This window comes from Dufourea novaeangliae, unplaced genomic scaffold (genome assembly GCF_001272555.1).
Source record: "Dufourea novaeangliae isolate 0120121106 unplaced genomic scaffold, ASM127255v1 scaffold7, whole genome shotgun sequence".
Lineage (NCBI taxonomy): Eukaryota > Metazoa > Arthropoda > Insecta > Hymenoptera > Halictidae > Dufourea > Dufourea novaeangliae.
Genome location: NW_015373896.1, coordinates 2,198,147 through 2,219,607, shown reverse-complemented (window position 1 = coordinate 2,219,607; position 21,461 = coordinate 2,198,147). Strand labels below are relative to the sequence as shown.

At 42.2% G+C, this 21,461-nt stretch overlaps 1 protein-coding gene across 4 annotated transcripts in view; it reads right to left on the bottom strand.

Annotated features, from left to right (window-relative positions):
• Positions 1 to 2,384: 2,384 nt before the first annotated feature.
• The window catches only part of LOC107193371 (rho guanine nucleotide exchange factor 10), a 44,019-nt gene continuing 24,942 nt past the window's right edge, over positions 2,385 to 21,461 (bottom strand). For 3 of the 4 annotated variants that reach the window (XM_015582793.1, XM_015582795.1, XM_015582794.1), the window contains 10 exons: positions 7,770 to 7,986; positions 7,191 to 7,428; positions 6,532 to 6,714; positions 6,127 to 6,423; positions 5,808 to 5,900; positions 5,503 to 5,727; positions 5,258 to 5,419; positions 4,946 to 5,152; positions 4,527 to 4,841; positions 2,385 to 4,355 (listed from right to left, as the gene is read on the bottom strand). In XM_015582793.1, coding sequence (XP_015438279.1) covers positions 2,487 to 4,355; positions 4,527 to 4,841; positions 4,946 to 5,152; positions 5,258 to 5,419; positions 5,503 to 5,727; positions 5,808 to 5,900; positions 6,127 to 6,423; positions 6,532 to 6,714; positions 7,191 to 7,428; positions 7,770 to 7,986 — 3,806 coding nt within the window. In that variant the 3' untranslated portion in view covers positions 2,385 to 2,486. Of the gene's footprint in view, positions 4,356 to 4,526; positions 4,842 to 4,945; positions 5,153 to 5,257; positions 5,420 to 5,502; positions 5,728 to 5,807; positions 5,901 to 6,126; positions 6,424 to 6,531; positions 6,715 to 7,190; positions 7,429 to 7,769; positions 7,987 to 17,106; positions 17,134 to 21,461 lie in introns of those variants that run through there. The other variant, XM_015582796.1, reaches the window with a different exon arrangement.

Here is a 21,461-nt window from a genome sequence, read left to right as displayed (position 1 = left end):
AAGTATTGCTGAATAATTATTACACGTGTGGTGTTCCTATCATCGTTAGAAATCTATTTCCAGGATTCATTTCAATATAAAAATTAATTTTCCTCGGAAAAAATATATATATGTACACGCAGACTTTCGTTCGTCGATGCCGGTTGCGGAAAACTTAACAAGCACATTCGTGACAAAACTACGATATACTTCTCTCACTGGGTAACTGATATAAATTTTTTCTTCTCTTTCTCTCTCTCCCTCTCTACCCCTCCCCCGCGATCTATCACAAAAACGGAGAACAGACAACGCGACGTCATCGTGTTTGAATCATTTCCACAACGTTCACGTCATTTCGCCAATAATCTCCTTCCATCGTCCCAGAGAAACTATTATCGCGTTTGGCAGTAAAATATACATGTATCAAAAATGTTCAACGTGCTAACGCCTCTAAAAGATATAAAATATCTTACGCACCCTCGAGAAATGCCGTTTAAATACTAGACGATCATCCTGTACCATCGGCCGATAAAGCGCAGCTGCGACGAGAGACTTCCGCCCCACTTCCCATTGTAAGCGACCAAAACTAAACCTCCAATTATCCTTTACGTTCCACAACTATTCCGTCCACGGCAAAAAAAAAAAGAACCAAACGCGTCCAAAATGAGAACCTGCCAATTTTGCTTTCTTTCTTCTTTTCTATGAATTTTTCTCATTCTCTTTCGTCGCGTAGACGCAAGAAATTTAAAAAAAAAAAAAAAAAAAAAAAAAAGAAAAGTAATCCTCGATATCGTCACAGAATTTTCGTGTGCTACAAGTCAAGGCCAATCCTCATCAAACGAATAAATCACAGGCGCTGCTCTGTGCTTCGTCCTCTGTCCCCGTGCGTGAACGGGGACGCTCAAACATTTCCGTAAACACGATTCGAAACGAGAACACGAAACACGTAAAAAGAAAAGAAAAAAAAAAGGAAAAGAAAGAATTCAATCGTCTTCCTCCACGATGCGAAACGTCCTGCGTATAAACCGTAAGATAACCGTTTCCGTTACTTGCTTATCTTACAAACTTATGTGCGTGCGCCACATGTACTGTATATGCCACACCGAGAGTGGTTAAAACTCGGAGAGCACCGAACACTTCGAATCAGTGGTATTCCATACGATTCAATTACCCTTGCGGCGGTTTCAACGAGAATCTTCCACTAAAAATCTTAATACAAGAGGTTTCGAATTTTTCAAAGACTATATACCTTTCACCGCCTTTCCATGGAATACCACTACTTCGAATTATTTCACTATGTAACCTGAAAATAAACGATATTTAGTAAAATACACATTCGAGAATTAATCCGTTTTTCAATGACGCGTACACTCGTATAGGTCAGCGAGGGACAAAAAGTTATTATACAACCGATACGTGGATGTAAACTTTGCATGATTTTTGCATTAATAGTATTTAACCCTTTCTTGTTGCATACCTCACTGGTAAGAACGTAGACGTCCAATTGAGACGTGATGGAATAAGATTTCACAGTTGAAAGGCATAGGACAGTTATAATAAAACGCTCTTACAAGTATAAAGAAATTGTTTTAAAGTAGTCATAACCGATAATAAAGTACTTAATAGCGCCCGATGACGGTATTGGACCTCAATAGGAATCAACAACAGTGAAAGGGTTAAATATTTTTTGTTTCAACAAATGACCATTGTGTACACAAAGTGGGCATAAATTTAAGGCAGAACCGAGCGGTGAAATTTTTGTAATAGAACAACTTGAAAGCCTGGAATAAAATTTTTGCAAACAATCTAACAACATTCGTTACTTGCCACTGCAATTTATTGCAAGCAGAAACGTACGCGCGTCCGATTAATTTTCAAATACTCTCGAGGATATGTCCACTCTGTATATTTAAATATATTTATCAATGTAAAAAATATAGTATTCTTTCTATACAAATACTTTTATCCCTCGCCTACGTCAATCTTTCAATTCATTTAATTTAAGTCGGTTGATCCACACTAATCCTTGTTCCAGTTCTTCCATCCTAACCTTGCACAATGAGAATCGTATTCAACGCACGATTAAATAACATTACGAGCGTACACGGTAAAAGCAGTCTACAAAAAAATATATGATATTTTTTTCTCAGCAGAATGAAAGCGTGTCTTATAAAATATAGAAACTGTTTTCTTTTTAAGAGAGAGCTATACGAGAACTAAATCTTTACAACTGACATCATCGGAATATATTCGTGTCCGGATTATATTCCTCTTTATATCCATAGTGTCGAAACAATTCTCAGCGAACACCGGACTTAAAATCGCGCTAAGTGATCAACGAATCCCTATCGAGTATCCTTATTACATTAAAGACAAACGTATCAGTTCAACAGTACTTTTTGGTCCTAATCGCCCGAGAACACGTCATACCCGTGTATCTCGGCTTTAAAGTAGCATGTCTACCCATACTGACGTAGGCGTAACGGTAGGCCTAGCATAACTGAGTATCATAATTTCATCTCCCACAGCACGATGTGAGCATCGTTGCTGTTCGGATCCTTGAACGTGTAACCCGATTTCGAGCTCTTGTCGGCAACGCACTGAGCGTTCAATTGCCTCCAGTTAATGTAACCTCTGCCGCCCATCAACGTCAGAACTGTCCGTTTAGGCTGTTCTATTTGTTGCAGAGTTTTATTTATTTTCTTTCCGTTAGGTTTCAGATTATTAGACGGTGGTAGTGTCTCCGTCACCGATTGGCCTATACTACTGTTCGGAGTAGTTGTGTCATACGGTCCGTTTCGACTAGCCGAGCTACTGTTGCGAGACAATTTCCCAGTTTTCAGGGAAATGTTCTCCTCCGAGCCGGAAGACGTGTAGAGAGAGCTAGCGTGTGAGTCGACGGACCAATTGGACAGATCCAAGGACCTAGGCCTGGTGATCTTCATCTTCAGTCTACGGTCTAATGTACTAACTTTATTTGGTATGGCTGCCAGCTCTGGATCGCTCCTCCTCAAGGACTCGTAAATTGGATCGATGCCAGAACTGTTCTCGTTCTCGTAATCCTTCACGTACATCAGTTCCCCGTATAGACCGTAAACGTCGCAGTTCTCGCCGGAGCTTTGCGAGCCGGACATCGAACTGGAGAGGAATCCACCACCGGCACCGAGTCCCCTTGGAAGTGTCTTCGAGCCCCTGTACTCATATTCCTTGCTCCGTTTCCGTCTGAGCATTATCGGGCTGCTCGCCAATTGTTGCTTCAGCTTTACGATGCTGTTCGACATAGAAGAATCTAAGCTTGCTCTATCCCTACTACTCCGATTCTCAGTTTCCTTATTCCTCAACTGTACGGTCTCCTCGTCGGTGATTTCATCGGTTGCGGAGTTCATCGTGTTCTTCTGATTCTGAATGGCCAGTAAGAATGTGATTGGGCCAAAGTGCGCGTGATAAGATATGTTAACACGGCCACTGATAATGGGTACACCCTCCAGACGTGGCAGAGGAATCGTCAGGCTGATGCCAACATTGGTACCAACCCAGAGGAGTCCTTTGCACGCCAACAGCGCTGTGACTGTAACTGCGGTCTGATTGTTGTTCAGATTATCGCCGCAAGAATTGGCCGCGTTATTGGACCTGGTCACCCTCAGAACGTTGGATGCTATATTGATGTCCTGTAGGTGTTTGAATGTTTCGGTGTGGTATAAGCACACGGTGCTCGAGTTCTTCAAAGCGACCCAAAGGCCCACTCCAGAATGGGCCATTAGCTTTACGCTACCGACATGTTCGTGCTGAGCACTGAAGCTTTTCGTGACATCACCGGTGACCCCGTTAAGTACCCATACCTTCTTTCCACAGGCGGCGTAAACGGACGCGTTGATTGGCATTAAACAGGAGACAGGTTCACTACCCAAGGATATCACGTACGGATCCCTGAGATTCCAGGTACCATCGATTTGTCTTCTGAACAGGAGAAGTAGACCAATCCCTAGCGCGACGAAAACGTTATCGCAGTGGTACTTGATTTGTATCACTGGACCTGACACGGAATAGTGGCCGAGTTCTTCTTGCTTCTCTGGTTCAGAAGCAGCGTAGATGATGATCTTGCGAGAATCCGTGCCCATCCATACAAGGTCGTTCGCCAGGGATAATGGTTCCGTGGAGACGCCCTTTACGAATTCTATAGCACCCACTCTAGTTTCTACTAAGTCGAAAGATGTAATCTGTTTTAAGGATGTCGCGGAAGCTGTCGTTGACTGACCGAATACAGTCACATGACTGGATATACCGTCTCCGGTACAGATCCATAAGTAACTTTGACTTCTGCCACGACGTCTAGTAGGTCGTGGATTTTGGGTGGTGTAATAACATCCGCAACGTACCTGAAAAGTATCGTACATGTCTTCTGTGTGGACTAACATAACCTCTAACACATTTGTAAGTCTACAGCAAGGCGGAAATTAGTTATGATTAATTCCAGTAGATAATAATATATTGTAATACTAAATGCAAACGAGAATAGTAATACCAAATGTAAAGAAATAAAACCTTACTTCTGTCTGATGTTGCGAATGGTACACCTGCTGCGAACTGACGAATAATGGCATCTTGGTGGATGGTCTTTGTTCTTGTTCAGGTACTTCCCAAGAAGGCGAATTATTTGGATCTAAAGCCAATTGTGCTAGCCTAAGCTCGGTTATCCAGTCTTTTTTCACTAAAGGATTTTCAGTTTGGAACGTGTACATCTGTCCTTGCTTCGTTACCAACTGTAAGCAACAGCTGTCCGCCCAAACCATGTCCTCGTCCTTTTGTTGTATCGACAGTTGTATGGACTGAAGAATTTGTTTGGTTTTTTCTAACGTCATTCCCTATAAATGAAATGTCTATCATAGATACTAAAACAGTAAATAAACGTAATATTTTGTAATACAAAGTGACCCGGTCAACGACCATCCAAGGTACTTTTCCTTACCTCGTATTTACCCTTTAGTTGTGCAACTAAATCGCTTATCCTAGACATCACCTCATAATCGTGCATAAGATCGTTCATTTCAACACAGAGATTGTCTGCGCCCGCCTGTCCGCCTTCCCCACTCTTTTCGGACTTCAGACTGCCGCCTTTACTCAGGCCAGCAGTCAACAAACGACTTAACGTTGGTGAAGTACTCGTGTCCTGAATCTAAAACATTAAATTATTTCAAACGGAATATAAGATAAAATTAATCTTTGGTTTTATTACTACGGATTAGGAACTGTCAAAGTTAAGGAAGTAATTTTACCGAACCTCAATATCTGATACAGGATACGTCCATTTTAAAGTAAGTCGTTCGCTTCCGCTGAAGTCCTCTGCGGACCTTGGCGTCACCGACACGCACACTACGAGATCATTCAAGAGTAACAACCTTCGTCTTTTCGATTTCGTGATCATGCCGTTTTGATTGAATTCCTGTCAGATTATACGATAACGATTATCATAAACAGACTAAGTCCTTTGTATCTTATTCTGATTCTCTCTAAATTTCTACGTACCAACTGCGTGACGTTGTCTTCCCTAATGAGATACCTGGACGAGGACGAAAGTGGTCGATGAGATAATTTTCCGGAGACGTGTCGCAGCATTTCTTTGAACGCTTGGAACTGTTCAGCTTCGCGTTTCCTCTCGTTCAACATTTCTGCTAAACTCTCCAATTGGGTTAACGCTAACTGCAACGACATTCTGTCGTGGTGTCCTTGCGGCGTGTGTTTCAACAGGTCCTGAAGAAATCGTCTGTTAATTCTAACGCGATCAATCGAGAGGAACAGAGGATTCAATGATGATTCGTTGTTGTACTTACTTGTAGGAATAATATAAACTGTGGAAACCTCTGCACCGGTTTAACCATTAGTCCAAAAAATGACAATCTATCGTGTGCACTAATTTGTTTAACCTGCGACGAAAAGAATAAGTCGTATTATATTTCACATAAAGTACGTCCTGATCTTCTTTCACAAGCAGTAGAATCTTCATTTTTGCATTTTATTCTATTCCATTTATGAAAGCATAAGTAGACGTGATCTTGGTATGAAGTCTATCACATATCTGTACATTATCTCATACACTATCTAGTACACTATATAATGCACTATCGAAAACATCCAAAAGGCTCTATATACCTTGAAAAAGTCAGCAAGCGCGGTCTTTCTTTTCGATTCCTGTTTGGCCAGATCCATGGCCACCGAGAAATTGTTTATAAAGCCGCTGTAAATGTCGAGGACGATCGCTTTGCTGAAACTGGCGACGAACACGTCGCCGAGCTTCTCGTCTTTGTCCCAGGAACGAACGCATTCCGCGAGCGCGATTCTGAACAACGTATGGCATTGCAGAATCTCCGGCAATCTATGAAACAACGTCGCTATTTTCGCTTGGCTCAATATAGGCGGCGAGGATTCCTCCAAAGGTTTCTTGTAATCCTGAAACGGGGAATGGGGTGTATTTTTAACCGGAAAACCCGAATTCCCCGAAACCAGGGACGGGATCAGGGGTGTGTTTCTCGGTGCACGACGCGGTTCGATACGTACGTTCACTAGCCTCTGCAACGTCGACACATAACTGTTCTCCGAGTGTACTATAGCGGCCACTATGTGTCGACGTTTCAACTGTTGCGGAGTTAAATTCGGAGGTGTCGGCGGAAGAGCCGGCGGCGTTTGCCGACGTTGCTGCATGCACTGGAACTGCACCATCGCGCTATTCTCCTCTTCGACCTGAGAAACCAGGTACACTAAGTAGTTTGGATTCAAAGGAATTTATACATGGTGTCCCACCCTAATATGAGCATCTTAAATATCTCACTTCCTTTTGATTATCGGCGAAATTATTTTAACAAATGCTCAAAGTCAAATGAAGGTCCCACTACTGTAAGTCATTGGATTGGTCTTGACCTTTACTATTACGCCACGATGATAAAAATATACCATGTTAAAAAAAAATGAAAATATGACCTTGATGAAGTTTGTTGTATGTCACAGTATTTGCTCTCCTCCAACCAAATAATACTGTCCCTTCACATTTTTTTGTATCTGCTCACGTTGGGTGGGACACCCTGAATATAGTGTACCATGATCGAAAAGAAATTTTTCTTTTTGTCTCGAGGTGTTCACTCAAGGTTGTATTTTATATATCAGGGGATATTTTCTAACGGGAAAGAAGAAGGTTCGAAAGAATCTCTAACGGCGATTACTTCGCAAAGCTGCGGCATCTGAGGTGTCTTGATCGGGCTCGTGAGAGACACCGTGTCCGACGAGTCCACGTCGTATTGTTGCGTCGAGCCGCGTCGTATGCTGAACCATCTTGATAGTCTTCCGTGGTTTCCAGGCGAGTCCAATGGGTCAGCATTGTTCACTCGCATGTTCTGCGACCTCCACTTGTCGCAAAGCGTCCTCGCCTTGTGCAACGTGTTCCTTAACTGACAGTTACTTCTGCAACGAAATATAATCGCCACGTTGGAAAAATTGTAAATAATAAAAAAAAATTGAAAACAATAAAAAAAATCAGAAACAAAAAATTGTAAATAGCAAATTTTAAATAAAAAAATTCCAATTAAAATTAAACATTGATAACGTTGGAACATGTGGGCTGCATAGTCACTAAAAATTACTTAAAAGTAAAATAATAACCGTTTGCAGGTTATATAGACCTGATAATACTACTAGGGATCACAAGATCCCCCTTTTTATGATTTGTCGTTCAACTGGAAAAAGGAATGATACAAGTCGACCTACGTGAATTTCAAACGGAGAATATTTTAACAGCCCCTTACTTAATACTGATATTACTCTTCTCGCTCTCGTCGTCCGAAGAGAGGTCATGATCGGACGCGGAGCACCACGAGTCCTCGCTACGAGCGGACTGTGTCGAAGTGTTGGACCTAGTCGCCTCCAGGGACGGGTGGTGCTGTCTGTGCGTTTGCCCGACAGTTTCCATTTTCGTCGTCGGTCCTACGTCATCCCATGATCTGCACCTTGAACGTGGTTCATCTGAAATCAAGCGATATTCGCCATTTTGAGACGCGAGACTCGGAGGATGCGGATGGGTACTCTCGTTTCCGTTACGCTTTCGTCGAATTTTATCGAATCTTTATTGCTTATACGACAGGACATACTTAATGGTCTGATTGTACGATAAATGTCTTGGGCCGAAAAAATTGATTGTTTCGACATAGTACGGTTATGTAAAGCGAGTAACCGCCAGATATATATTATCGGATGTTGTAACTGGCAGCCATCTTTGTTTTTAGACTTGGTCTTGTTACATTTGAAAATGGCTGCCTGTTGCTATATCTATATACAATATTAATCGAAATCTGTTGGTTGTTAATTGTAGAACAACAAAAGCTTTCAGGTGTAAAGTTGAATAATATTTAGAACAAAAGTTTGCGCTAAAGAATTACTTCTGCCCGGACACCGAAGAGCCATGACATCGTGGATCCCTAATGTAAACCAGTACAGGTTTCATAAGAGCGAGCAACAGCAACATTCGCTGAACTCCTCGAGATTAAGTCAACTTATTACCATACGCCTTAATGTTACTATATTTTCGTTAAACGTAAGACGACAGTCTCTATTTATACAACGTGTGTCAATCGGTTCAAGAGGCGACCATCTCTTTTTATTTCTACGAAAGTGTAGGGTAAAAAAAAACACGGTCGACGTGTGTTAAAGAATCAAAGAAAAAAAAAGCTTGTGCACGTCTAATGACTGCTGGAAAATGTTTCTTTAATGAAATTCCAATTACAATTAACCCGTAATGATGAAAATTATGCGTCTACCCGAGATCGTTTCGCAACACGTGTTCCGAGTCTTTCGCACGAACGTCATCTTGCAATCGATTTCGCAATTCGAAGAGTCTCTACCTGCTTGTGTCACTTCCTTGGTGCAGAAATCTCAGTCATCCCTAACAATTGATACCACTATTCTATAATTTTACAATTGTAAAAAAATTACTGGAAAAAAAAATTGTAAAAAATAGTTGCATTTCGAGAAGCACGGGACGAAACTGGCAAAGAAGCATTATTATTACGATATCGAGCAGAATTGACCGATTCAAAAAATAATTCTTTTTGCGATATATTTTACACATTTCCGTGGAAGTTTTTCAATCGGTCGTAATCAACTAACGGAAAAACACCAAACACGTATGCATGTAACCACTTGCATTCCCGTCGTTCATGAAAATCATTAAACCGGCAATAAAACGCGTTTAGAGACAATGCGGATAGAGATAAGGGTGCCCCTGGGGTGAGTCACTTGCATGCGAGGTGAACTTAATGTTGACAAAGCTGTTCCATTACTCCACGTAGTTGAGTTTCATACGGAAATAAACTGACCAGGTTGAATTTAAGGGGTTGGCGAGTGATTCAGGGACTTGCGTTCTAGAGACACCGAATCCTATTGAAACACGGATTATTTTGAGGATTCAAGACATTTTGACTTATTACTCCGCCCATGTTTCCCACGTTCTCGACCGAATACCCAGATAAACGGACACGTCAGTGGTTTCAGTTTCGCTCGACCAAGCGCAGGATAATTACCAATATAATTAATACTTCCAGTGTATCTGGGGGATAAAGGACCCCAGAATCTCAAGTTGGTCTTGAATATTGATTGTTTAAAAGACCCTCACTTTAAACACCTTTCTGTATTACTTTATTTTTTTTACTGCATTCTATTTGAAAGTGCAATGATTAAACTTCAAAAAATAATTCTGCAACTTTTTTCGAAAAATCCATAGTTTCGGATATACTTCGAATTTGGAATCACTTCGAGTCATTTGTCCCCTACCTGTGCACTTCTAAGGACTGTTAGGTATGCAATAGTGGAAAGGGGCCTTAATAAACGAAATTTTTCGACAAGTATTCATCGATTTACGTTGCACGAGCACTATTGTTTTACAGAGCGGTCTCAATGACGAATGCTTTCCATTGGGATGAGAAACAAACGGAGATCATTTGTTTACGCCATATACACATGAAACTAGTAAACGAAGAGGAGACTGTTCCATGGGTCCGTTTATAAATGTGGGAAAGGGAGCCGTACGATACAACACCGGAACGAACTCGCGTTAACCAGATAGTCACCCTGTGGACAACGTTAACGCGCCGTAGTAACTTGAGCGCGCGACACGCACGCCGGAAGGTCCAATAAAACCGACAACGCGCGTGGGGAACCTACCGCTTCCGCACGTAGGGGACCGCCACTATCGCCCCGCGTGACTCGTTAATCGCGGGAGAAAGGTTCCTAAAGTTCAAGTTTAGTTGACAATGATGATGCTTCGACGAAGGAAAAGTCGTTTCTACCCACAGACTTCTATATTATATACTAGACTCCCCAAATTTCACTTATATAAAATGTCCTCAAAAAGCATGTACAGTGGAGTCCGTTTATAGCGACATTCAAGGGACAGAGAAATTACTTTAAATATATATAAAGTAATGTGTATGGGAACTGAGCTTACAAGGGACGTTTCTCGTAGACTCGTTTTTATATATAATATTCGTTCACTGGTACGTGTTCATTTACGGGTGCATCCACCCTACAAGACTGTGACAATGGTATAGGTATAGAAAAGCGCCTATAATACCCAGCACGCGTATTATGCAAATACAACAGTACAATGAGGATGTTACAACTTGAACGTTCAACTGTCGACCTGCACACTCTTCGTCGGACATTAAAGTTTAAAGTTCCGTAATTTATGTGATTTATGCGGAAAGGAATCCGTTTCTATCATCGTTACACCGTTTCTGGGAATTCATGTTCTCGCAGACCATATTTCACGCGAACCGACACGACCGAAATTGTCCCTTCTATCTGCTAAAGTATTTGTCCAATTAGAAATTAAATAAAAACAAATCCAGATTTGTTAAAGTGTTCTGAATCATTTACCACTGGCAACGAAAGCGTAAAGTCCATTTGTCTGACAGGCGGTTCGAGGTGAGATCGATGCAAATATGAGCATGTATCACCTACGACATCCAGTTACATTCAGAGTGCAAAGTGTACACACCAGCCTGCTTAGAATATAAACAAACGGACAGATACTTGGTTTATGTAATGCAACGGAGGCACATATATCATATCCGTGTATATGTTAACATAAATGTAGCTACTCTATCTGTAGATGTGATCATAATGATATTTTCGTTGTGGGTCTCAAATGACCCAGTGTTCGGTCATCGTGCCGTGAGTTACGATTTAGCTTTGAATTTCAAGCGAAAGAAATACTGCAAAAAATATACATATGACTTCCTCCTTCACTATATTGTCGAGTAGATCAAGGCCACAGGTATATATATCTATACTAAAATATATGTATACTGCATATATATGTATACTAAATTATGATTTCGAGGAAAATTCAAGGGCAAATATGAATGGACACGCCTCGGGGAACAACGTTTCACAAGAGGAGGGCTTCCCGTAATTGCGCGCAGACGATCGAACTGTGTTACGTGTGCAGGCAACGATTATTTATTGCTCCCTAGAAAGCGCCACGATCAGGCGTAGTATAACCGGAGAGCAGCCGATATTCACTCAACGTTTCGTCCATTACGTTGCGATCCGACGCGCGTTTCATGTATAATCAGTATTCGGTACTAGATCGATCGAGACTGAGAAAAAAAACTCACAAAAACAGGACAAAACGATATTTGCTTTGGTACTGCGTTAAGAAATAAGTGACTCATTTATGGGTCGCCAGTGACCCGGCCACAGGAACTCAGGGGTTAACATAGAAGAAACGATTATAGCCTGTAACGATTACACCCTTTAACGTTTATATTAAGCCTCTGTACGTAATGTGGGTCATTGACGACTCAAGTTAATTTCAATTTTTCCCGGACTTTCTCAAGAAATTTTACCGTTATTGGAAAAAGTTTTAAACATTTGATTTAACGAAGGATTCTGTAATATGATAGTAGAGAGTTTGGTAAGTAACCCACAATTTTTTCATAATTTTTTGAAAGCCTAAAACAGCAAGAAAAACTAGGCTTGACATATACAACCCAGTTTGCCCACGGGGAGTTGAAAATGATTTTTATAATTCCATGTCATAATTAATATAAATAAATATATATACATATACATACACGAAACAGCTTACGATGATATAAACGTGTAAGTGCCTGACGCCAATGTCACACCGTGTCATAGAGGATTAACAGATTATCCTAACCGCTGGTACAAAGTGAACTCGTACATACCGGATCATCTTTCAAAAACCAGGCTACACGTTATCTAATAAAAATCGTGCCAGGGTTGCACAGCCGTTACTAACACGTCAGTGCTTTTTTTTTTATCGATGTTCCCTGAACCTTGGATCTCTATCCTAATGGAATTAGCCACTGGCCACACTAGTTATGTTGCATGGTGCACGCGGTTACATAACCTCCCCGGCGTATAATCCATCAGAATGTGTGCATCGTTTCGTCGACCGTTTGAAACTTCCAGCCCCCGGCATGAATATTGCAGGAGATCGAGGATCGAAGCTCGATTTCCCGACGAGAAATTCAAAGAAGAAGAAAAACAGTGCGCAAGTATCACGTTCATGGTCATCTAAGACGATTATTACAATTTTCCTCGACGGTTCATTACGCCGTCAGGACTCTCTCCCCCCTGCCGCTTGCCACCACGATGGAACGAATTTTTTCACGCGCACCGATAACACTCTGTCCTCGGAGACAATCTGTTTATGGTAAAATAACCAAGCGTATTGAACTTATCGTCCGATCCTCATAGCGAGGCTGACATTTGCCGCAAGGTTGTCAGAGAGATTTATGTAGGAATCGCGATCACAGCGCGGTGACGCGACTTTGAAAAATGTGTAACGACTCTCTCACAATCGCGCGGAAGATGAATGTACGACGCGGCGACGATGGCGTTGCGTCATTTTCCCGTAAATGGTTAAGACGAGGCTAGACACACACGGGCTGTGTCACGTCAAGGGTTACCTCTAACGGGTGCTTGTTGGACTTTGTACATTCTCGCTTTTTACACATTAATATCGGCTTGAACGTAAAGTATCTGTATTTTTTTTCCTTCTTATTAGCCAAAAAAGGAATTGTGTTTGTAAATTGTCTTCGTCTATATCGCTTTTGGCTATCCAAACAGTGATACAACGTACAGCAATATCTGTCGAGTGACCTTTACAGAAAATTTCAACCGAGTTACGCAATTGATTACATCGAGATCCCGTAGAAAATGCAAAAACATGTTCCGTTAAACCAATTATTCTCGATGCATTCGTAATCAAATAGATTTCCGTCACCTCGAGGGTGTCGACGAAATAAAAATCGGCTATCAATATAGACAGACATACCAATCCTCGGAAACGACGAAACCGACGACGATTTATCAGAGCCTGCAACTGGTCGCGCAGCTGCATCGCTGGTTTACTCTTTTTTTTCCTCGTTCGGGGCAATAAAGAAGTCGATATATTCTAACAGCAAATGATAACACGACACTCACAAGACACATACAGCTGGTTCATTCATGATCTTGAACGAAGAAGATAGGTAAATCCGGTCGATTGACCTAACCTAAAAAATCACAGCCGGTGTTTTGTCGCGAGACATACATACGAAGATTTAGATGTCTGTTCGGTTAGAGAAGGGAAGGTACGAAAACGCGAAGGAGATTTATATCAGGCCCCCTCCGGTTCAGGCAACGTAAGGTTAAACGCTCAAGGATAAAAACATCTCATAGGAGAGAAAAAAAAAAGGGGACGCAATCTTCGCTTCGCGCGCAGTATCCTTTCTTCCCCGCGAACCGGAAACCGCCACGAGCGACGCACAACGCATTCAGAGTGGTCACTCGACACGTCAGTTGGCCTCGACGCTGACGCGGCGGTCGCTTTAAGAACTCGGAATATCTCACAGAGAGTAGCGAGGGACGAAAATGGTAAACAGAGATTTCCGTGTGCTCTAACGATACAATCCGCCAATGGAGCGAGCACTTTTTCTTCTTCGTAAGCTTTACGGCAGAGAATGTGAAGGAAAGAAAATCGGTGAACATAGATTAGAGTGTGAAAAGTGTTTCACAAAAAAACAACTAGAACTACCAGCACTGAATGTATAGTAAATTCAGTTGTATAATATAAATAGTAATATACTCTCTATATAGAACAATTTAATGTACTATAGTATAACATAAAATGTGTAGTGAATTAGATGACCATGTAAATTTCGCCTAAAACACTATTATAATTTCAGTAATCCTAAAATAAACCCGCAATCCGTCCTTTTGACAGGTTGGATAGTTCTAGTGTTAATTTGAAATTTTCACCGCGTATCTAACCCTTCGTTTCAGGGGCAAATGAGGGATTTCCAATGCCTTTGAAAGATACCTTGTGGGTCGTTCTTATTGAGCATGATTTTCTCGATTAGCGCGCCGCACAATGCATGGCGGTGCGATAATCAACTTTCTGCGCGCGAGCAAAAGAGAAGTGAACTCACAGCAGAAGGGGTGTCTTTCTCCAGGCTGGTCGTCGGTGTTTATCACCGAAGACAGTAATGACCGAGAGCCGTCTGCCAATGGTGGCGAACGATGATTTATCCCGTCACGGTCCAGGGGATCTACGGAGTCGTCTTTTTTTTTTCCTTATTCCACGAACAGTCCCTCCCCCCTCTCCTTCGTTCAAAGACCATCGACGCATTGTGTTTTCCTCCCGGTTTCACTGAACCTCTCGTGATAAATGTTACGGGCAAAACGCCGCGGCCGGTCGGTGATAAACCGGACGAGAGAACCACCGTGCCGGTTTCGTGCCTGATCTTATCGTAAGCCTATCTCTTTCTCTCCATAGGCTCTGTACACTTGAATTATCACCAAGAGACGTTTCAATCTCGGGGAGAACACGCGTAGGAGAGCCAAGGAGACGTCCAAGGAGAACGACCGTACGAAAAATATTGCAAAACTGAATTTCAACGGATTTGGAGTTGCGAGGTTATACAGGGTGACCCCTTATAAGTGTAACCTCTCGAATATAGTACATTTTTAAAAACTTTGAGGAAGAAATAAAATTTGAAAAAAAAAAGAATGCCTGCAGGATACTGACCACTTAACCTCTTCAGGAACGAATTTATTCGGACCAGAAACAATATTTTTTTATTCTTCGGCTGTATATAATTAAAATATATTTGTGAATATTAACGACAATCAATTGGAAGAATACTTTTTTTGTGGAGCAATTTCTTAGTGAAAATAACTAAACCTTTACATACGTATGTGCCAGTATACCTCAAGAGGTCGGTACCATTGAAGTTACATATAAAATATATTGTGCGTTTTCACAAAAAAGATATTGAGGGCGTCACACTCAAATGCGACACCCCGTACATAAATGTTGTTCCACTAAAACGAACGTTTCTCATTTACGACGGTGACCAGATCATCCTGGCGGCGAACTTGTTAATGAAAAATGTACACTGCTAAGATAGTTTAGAAACAACTGAGAATCGAAAGCAAGGGGGTAACGAAGGATGGTGAATAAAGGAACACAAACACTCGATGACCTTCGATTTCTCCAAAAGCGACAGAGGACGACTCGTTTGCCCGATTCACTGAACACTCGAATTACTTTTTTTTCTGTGTCACGTTGCAACACACATAGGGGGGGACTTTCACGAATATTTGAAAACGGACGTATCGGCGCGGTCCACCCACGCGGCGGGCCACGGACGAGTGGAGTACAAACGGATCCGACTAGAGCGAGTTGAGCATAACGAAACACGTGGCTCTTTTACGAACGGGAATGTTCATCGATTTCTTTTTTATCCCCTTTTCCAAACGAATCCGGGTACATTCCCTCTGATAGACGTGGAAGAATAAACCCTGGTTCGATAAGTGCTCTCGAGAACGTTTGAAGTCCTTGGATCTCTAAAAGCAAAACGGTACGAAGAAAATCTTCATACACCTCATAAAAATGTAATTTTGATTTAAAAAAAATTGAAATTAATAATACAAGATTTAAATTAACAATAACTGCATGTGAAATGTTCATGTATTAACATATGAAGTAATATTGACTATTTTATTTAAAAAAAGGTATTGGTCTATAGGAACTATTTCAACAAATAAGAAAAAGACGAATTATGTATCTCATAAAAGTGATATTCCTTGTGGGGTGTACGATGACTTTCGTGAGTGACTGTACAGGAACAATTTGTTCATGTCTCTAAGATGAAATTCGAATAAAACTATTTAAATTATTTGCATATCTCAATTTCCGTGTGAATATTACAATAGTTGGATATTGAAGAGAGCTAAAAATGAAAAGGACCTCCCTGTTTACATCTATACTACTGACATTCCTATCTCGAAGCTATGCTGCCCCTATTCAATTTTGTTTTGTGTCCGACAGAATTGAGAATCGAGTAAAATATAACCGTCCGATTCAATATAACACACATAATAGAATTTCTCCGTCCTCTGTCGTTTCCATCAAGCTAACCAATCGACCCTTTTTCACAAAAGCAAATACACTGAGGAAAAAAAGACCAACCGATTGTGTCCACAATTCCCACTTCGTTAGAGTGTAAACTTTGGGAAACCTAAAAAGCTGTTCTGCCACGATAGAATAATACATACCTTCCTTACGATTGTGTAAACTTTCATTATTTTTTTTCTTCAAATTGTCAATGATTTATTTTAACGGTAAATCAGAAAGGAACAGTCTGAGCCATTAAGTTTTCAAATCACCTTAACCTTTACACTTACTAACAGTGCACGTTCAATGTAATCGACACGACGTTCGACGACAGTTCGAAGAACAGAAACTACACGGAGGGTCGATGAGTTAGGTATCGAGTGAAATTTTCTCCCAATAAATGGAGTTTCACCGTGAAAACGTAGTTGCCAATAAATCGAGTCATAACCTAACCACCCACGCTACACACGACGAATCCCGTTGAACAAACAACCACACCACAAATCGTTCTCACTTACGGCGACTAGTCCAACAATTTCGAGGGGGTGACTAATTCAATTATTCTGCGCGACTAATTCAAGAGATAGACGCAAGAAACGCTACTAGTGTCTCGAAACTATCGGAATGATTCTCGACTTCACACGGACACATCCGAAACCTAGGTTGCTCGTACTGACCGGTTCTGGAAAAACACCACCTGGCGACCCCTCTGGGCAGTGTGTTAGGTCCTTCCTCCAACTGATCACAACAAACACGAAACTCCGCAATTGCTTCACTTACAAATCGACCGAGTGTATTCTCCCTCTTAGCGTCTCTGGAGGCTTCACGTGAAAACTTGACAGTAGAAGTCACTAGACGTCAACATTGATGTCACACACCAGACGCACTGTCGTCCAAACAAGATAGAAGGCGAATAATCTCAAATTACCGATACACTTGACCACCGCGCAGTGGTTCGCCCGATTGCAACCGTTCAAACGAGCTACTGCTGATCACTTCTCGCCGAATAGAAACGTAAACACGCGTCGAATTCGAACCGTAGGGAGAGAGAACAACCGTATCCGTCGAGCACACGATCGACACTATCCGTTCCGCGAGCCGCGCGCGTCGCTCATTCTTCTCTTCTCTGTATGTATATGTACCAGACGACCCACGCGCGCCGTTTCGTTCTCTCTCTCGCGGAAGGGAGAGACAGATGGACGGAGAGGAGCTTGGTTATCTCTCTCTCTCTGTCGGTGATGCACGCGCGATAGCACTAGCGCATGCGTTTCTCCCCGTTGACCATCAGCGTCCGAGTGTCTGGAACGTTATGACACTGTGCCGCGTCGCGCATGTATATGTAGTGAATTTCGGGCCGCTTCGAGCGCGCAGGGTGGAAATGAATCTTTAACGAGCCCCGAATGATGGTGGGACACTTTGACAATTTCGTATTTCGTAATTTGTATTTATAACCGGTAATATTCATGCTCTTTGAAGCGGAGTATTATCGAAGGAAACGCAGTGATTATATCGGGCAGTCACGTGGGCTTCTATGACTTCATGGACAGGTCTGATTCATCAGTGGTCCCAGGTTCGATAGAAACGCGCTAAATCCACACACATGGGCAAGTATTCAAATTGCTAACGGATTATCGAGTCGGTGGATAATGATCTGACACCGACTCCGTGGGTCATGCAAAGTGGATTTAGTATTATACAATCATGTGGATCACAGAAGAATCTTACCCATAATAGTGTCAAGTGTTGGTCATGCAGAACATTTGTCGGCTTTGCGTGGGCCAATCGGGAAAATTAGTAGTAATTTCCATAGTAGAGTCAAGGAAATTGTGTTAAAAAGTGTCAATAATCACCATTGTCGCCCCCTTCGAACATCGATCACTTAGGAAATCACGAAGGAAATGATACCCAGAACATAACCTGCATAACTTCTGTTTTACTACTTAGACTGTCGTCTCAAATTGGTTGCACAGTGGATCGCAAGTTTCCATATCAAGGATTACGAAATCTTGGCTATCTGTGTCCTGCCGTTCGTTTATCGTCGCGCAGATTGATATCGGTCCGCGAGCGTGTGCAATTTACCGCAAGTGACTCGTTAATGGCACACACATCGGGGGCAATATGGTCCCAGGGGCGTTTTATCACTTGCGCTCCCAGCCTATTTGTTAATCCTACGCACTAGGTATATTGTATACATACAGCCACGGCGAACAACACGCTACTTGAAACAGTTTCCTGCATGTATTTGCATACGGGTGGCGTATCGTAATTCACAGAAACGGGAACAGAACCGGGTATACGTTCGATTTTTCCACGAGACCAATGTTAAGATTTCTGTTTCTCCCTCGATTGGGATATTTTTCTTCAGGTTCCGGTATCCTATGGATTAATGTATATTACGTGCCATTACGAATTTTCGTCCTGTTATTCACGATGGGTCTCGTTTTATCGCCCGCGATAGCGTCAGAGGGGTTTACAGCCAGGTGCAACGGGGTCGGAATTGTTTCGTCTTCGGTTTAGGTCCTCGGTAAACATAGACTTTTAAACACACAGGAAGCACCGTGTGCAGGTGCAACGATAAGTTACGTGTAGGTACCATTACTGTACGACCTGTGTCTGGAACACGAAAGTCACGATATAACGAGCACACGGTACATACAGCGGGGTCTTTGTGTCACCATGTTCTTTGTACGAACGTGATATTACGTTTTTAGCTTTACATAGTACCGTGTATTTTTTCTATATTCCATACGGCTACAGGTGACCCTCGTATAACACGATGGTTGGGTCCTTATATTATAATAAATATATATATATATATATATTATTTAAAGAGCAACAGTCGTTAACTCTAGCCTTCCCATGACCGGGTCACCAGGGACCCGTCGCCAGCTACAATCATGAAATTGTTTATACAGCGAAAAAGAGAATATTTCGAGATGTTGGTATATATCTATGGGTCACGATAGACTCAACCACCGGATTCGACTGATCCGTACTCCCCAGGGGTTTTAACATGTGCAAACATATCGAGCCATAAGGTGATCTTTTTTCAATAATTTTACCGTTGACCTTGCGTTTTTTTTTTGGTAGCAATCGAAAGTTGAAGCTTTTAAGAATATTCTGCTTAATTTTCAACTAAATTTATAATTATTAAAAATTTGCAGAAGCCACCTTAAAAACAACCCAGAGATACTGCTATGCCCATATTGTTGCGGATGCTCAATGAAGTCCACGCGAAGTGCACTCTACAAAATAACTGTACACACACACACATACTACGCCAGGAACAGATGCTTGAACGCGGGCGCGCAGATTCTATGGTGAACACCCGGGGCCACATGCACAGAGAACACACGCTCGAAATCCTGCAAGACAATTCATGCCGTCAACCGAACTAGTTAAGCTTGCCCTCCTCGTATCGACACACCTACGTGAAACGCAGGGCTCGCCTACGTCCCACATATATTGTCTCCTCCTTTCAGCTAAAATAGAAGTGGGAACCACCGCCATCCCCCTTTGATTGTGCACGTCCCCCCTCTCCCTATATCAATGAATCCGTCGGCTGAGTGTCGGTGAAATAAGAGGAACGGGCATACCGAACGGATAATGCATACCATGCAGGTGCAACGCGGCAATGCACAACAAACTGCAGGTACACGATCCCCGTTCCTCTCGCACGGAACGCTGGAACTTCTACGATGCATCCCACACACCATGAGTGGTGGTGCCTTTGGTACCGAATACCGTTTGCTTGCATTGTTGGTGGACTCTGATCGCGATAAAATATTTACCGTAAATATTGCTGTTAGACTGTCGTCCAAAAGATAAAAATGAATGTTGGATAAACATTTATTTTTGACATTGACGAATAACATTGAGCGAACTGGCAGGGTGGGGACGTAATTAAGCGACGAGGACAATTCAATTAAACAGAGGATACACACACCGTGTACACTGTCCTTGTTTTCCGGAAGAGTCTTGTAAAACGCGTTGCGTCACAGGTGTACCATGTATGTCGAATTCTATTGTACTTGCATGTCCAATTAACTCTGCTCGTGTCATTTGTCTCTCTCTCCCTCTCTGTGTCCTGACAGGTACGGAGGATTAATTGCTGTTGTATTTTCGTCGGGAAACAATTTCCCCTCCGGAGAAAGTATACAAGGCCGTTTCAGGAATGATACACCTCCCTTTATTACCCAGTAACACCACAGATAAATGGATGAAGTATCTCAACTCTAAAGAATACGACGATAAAAAGAATGTATTACTTGAGAGATTGCTACCTAATTGCAAACAGAGCAAAGTAACAGCAATTTGTACAATATAACCTCTATAAAATTATCTCCAAAACAGCGTACAGACTCCTCTCGATTATCGTCTGGCATGTTCTACACGATTATTGTCCAGGCATTATTCCCAGAACTAGGGAAGGGGGCGTGGAACCTGTCAAGCGCATACATTGTTGACAAAAAACGAATTTACGAAGATATGAAAGCATTTCTCCCTACAAGATCATTGTCCCAGCGGAGACCAGAGTTCCAGACAATAATCCAGAGGAGTCTGTATATGTGTGTGTGTGTGTGCACTTACTTTTTTCACACACTGTACGTCAATAATCGTCACAGCACGTATAAACCGGTGAAATAATAGTGTTTTAATGTGGATATTAATTTTAGGATGCGTCGATTAGTTAAAAACGACCAGATACGCGGATCCCAAGTGTGGGCCTAACATAACGTCTGGCAACAGCGCCCCGGCCACTTGAATGCTCATTGTGAGCGCGCAACGGCGAGCACGTAGTCGTGTGAGCGGCTCACGGAGAGACCAGCTCTTTTTACAGTGACACCACACGTGCTCCCCACTAACTTTATTTCTGACGACAGAGTTCACGATTCGAGGAGTCATCGGCACGGGAATACTTCCTTTTTCGCTAGCATGAAGCCGAATTTACTGCGCCTCGACTACGGGGCCGAGAGTCGTTCACTTATTCCATCGCCCCTTTAACCGTTCGCGCGCGTTTTAACACACATAA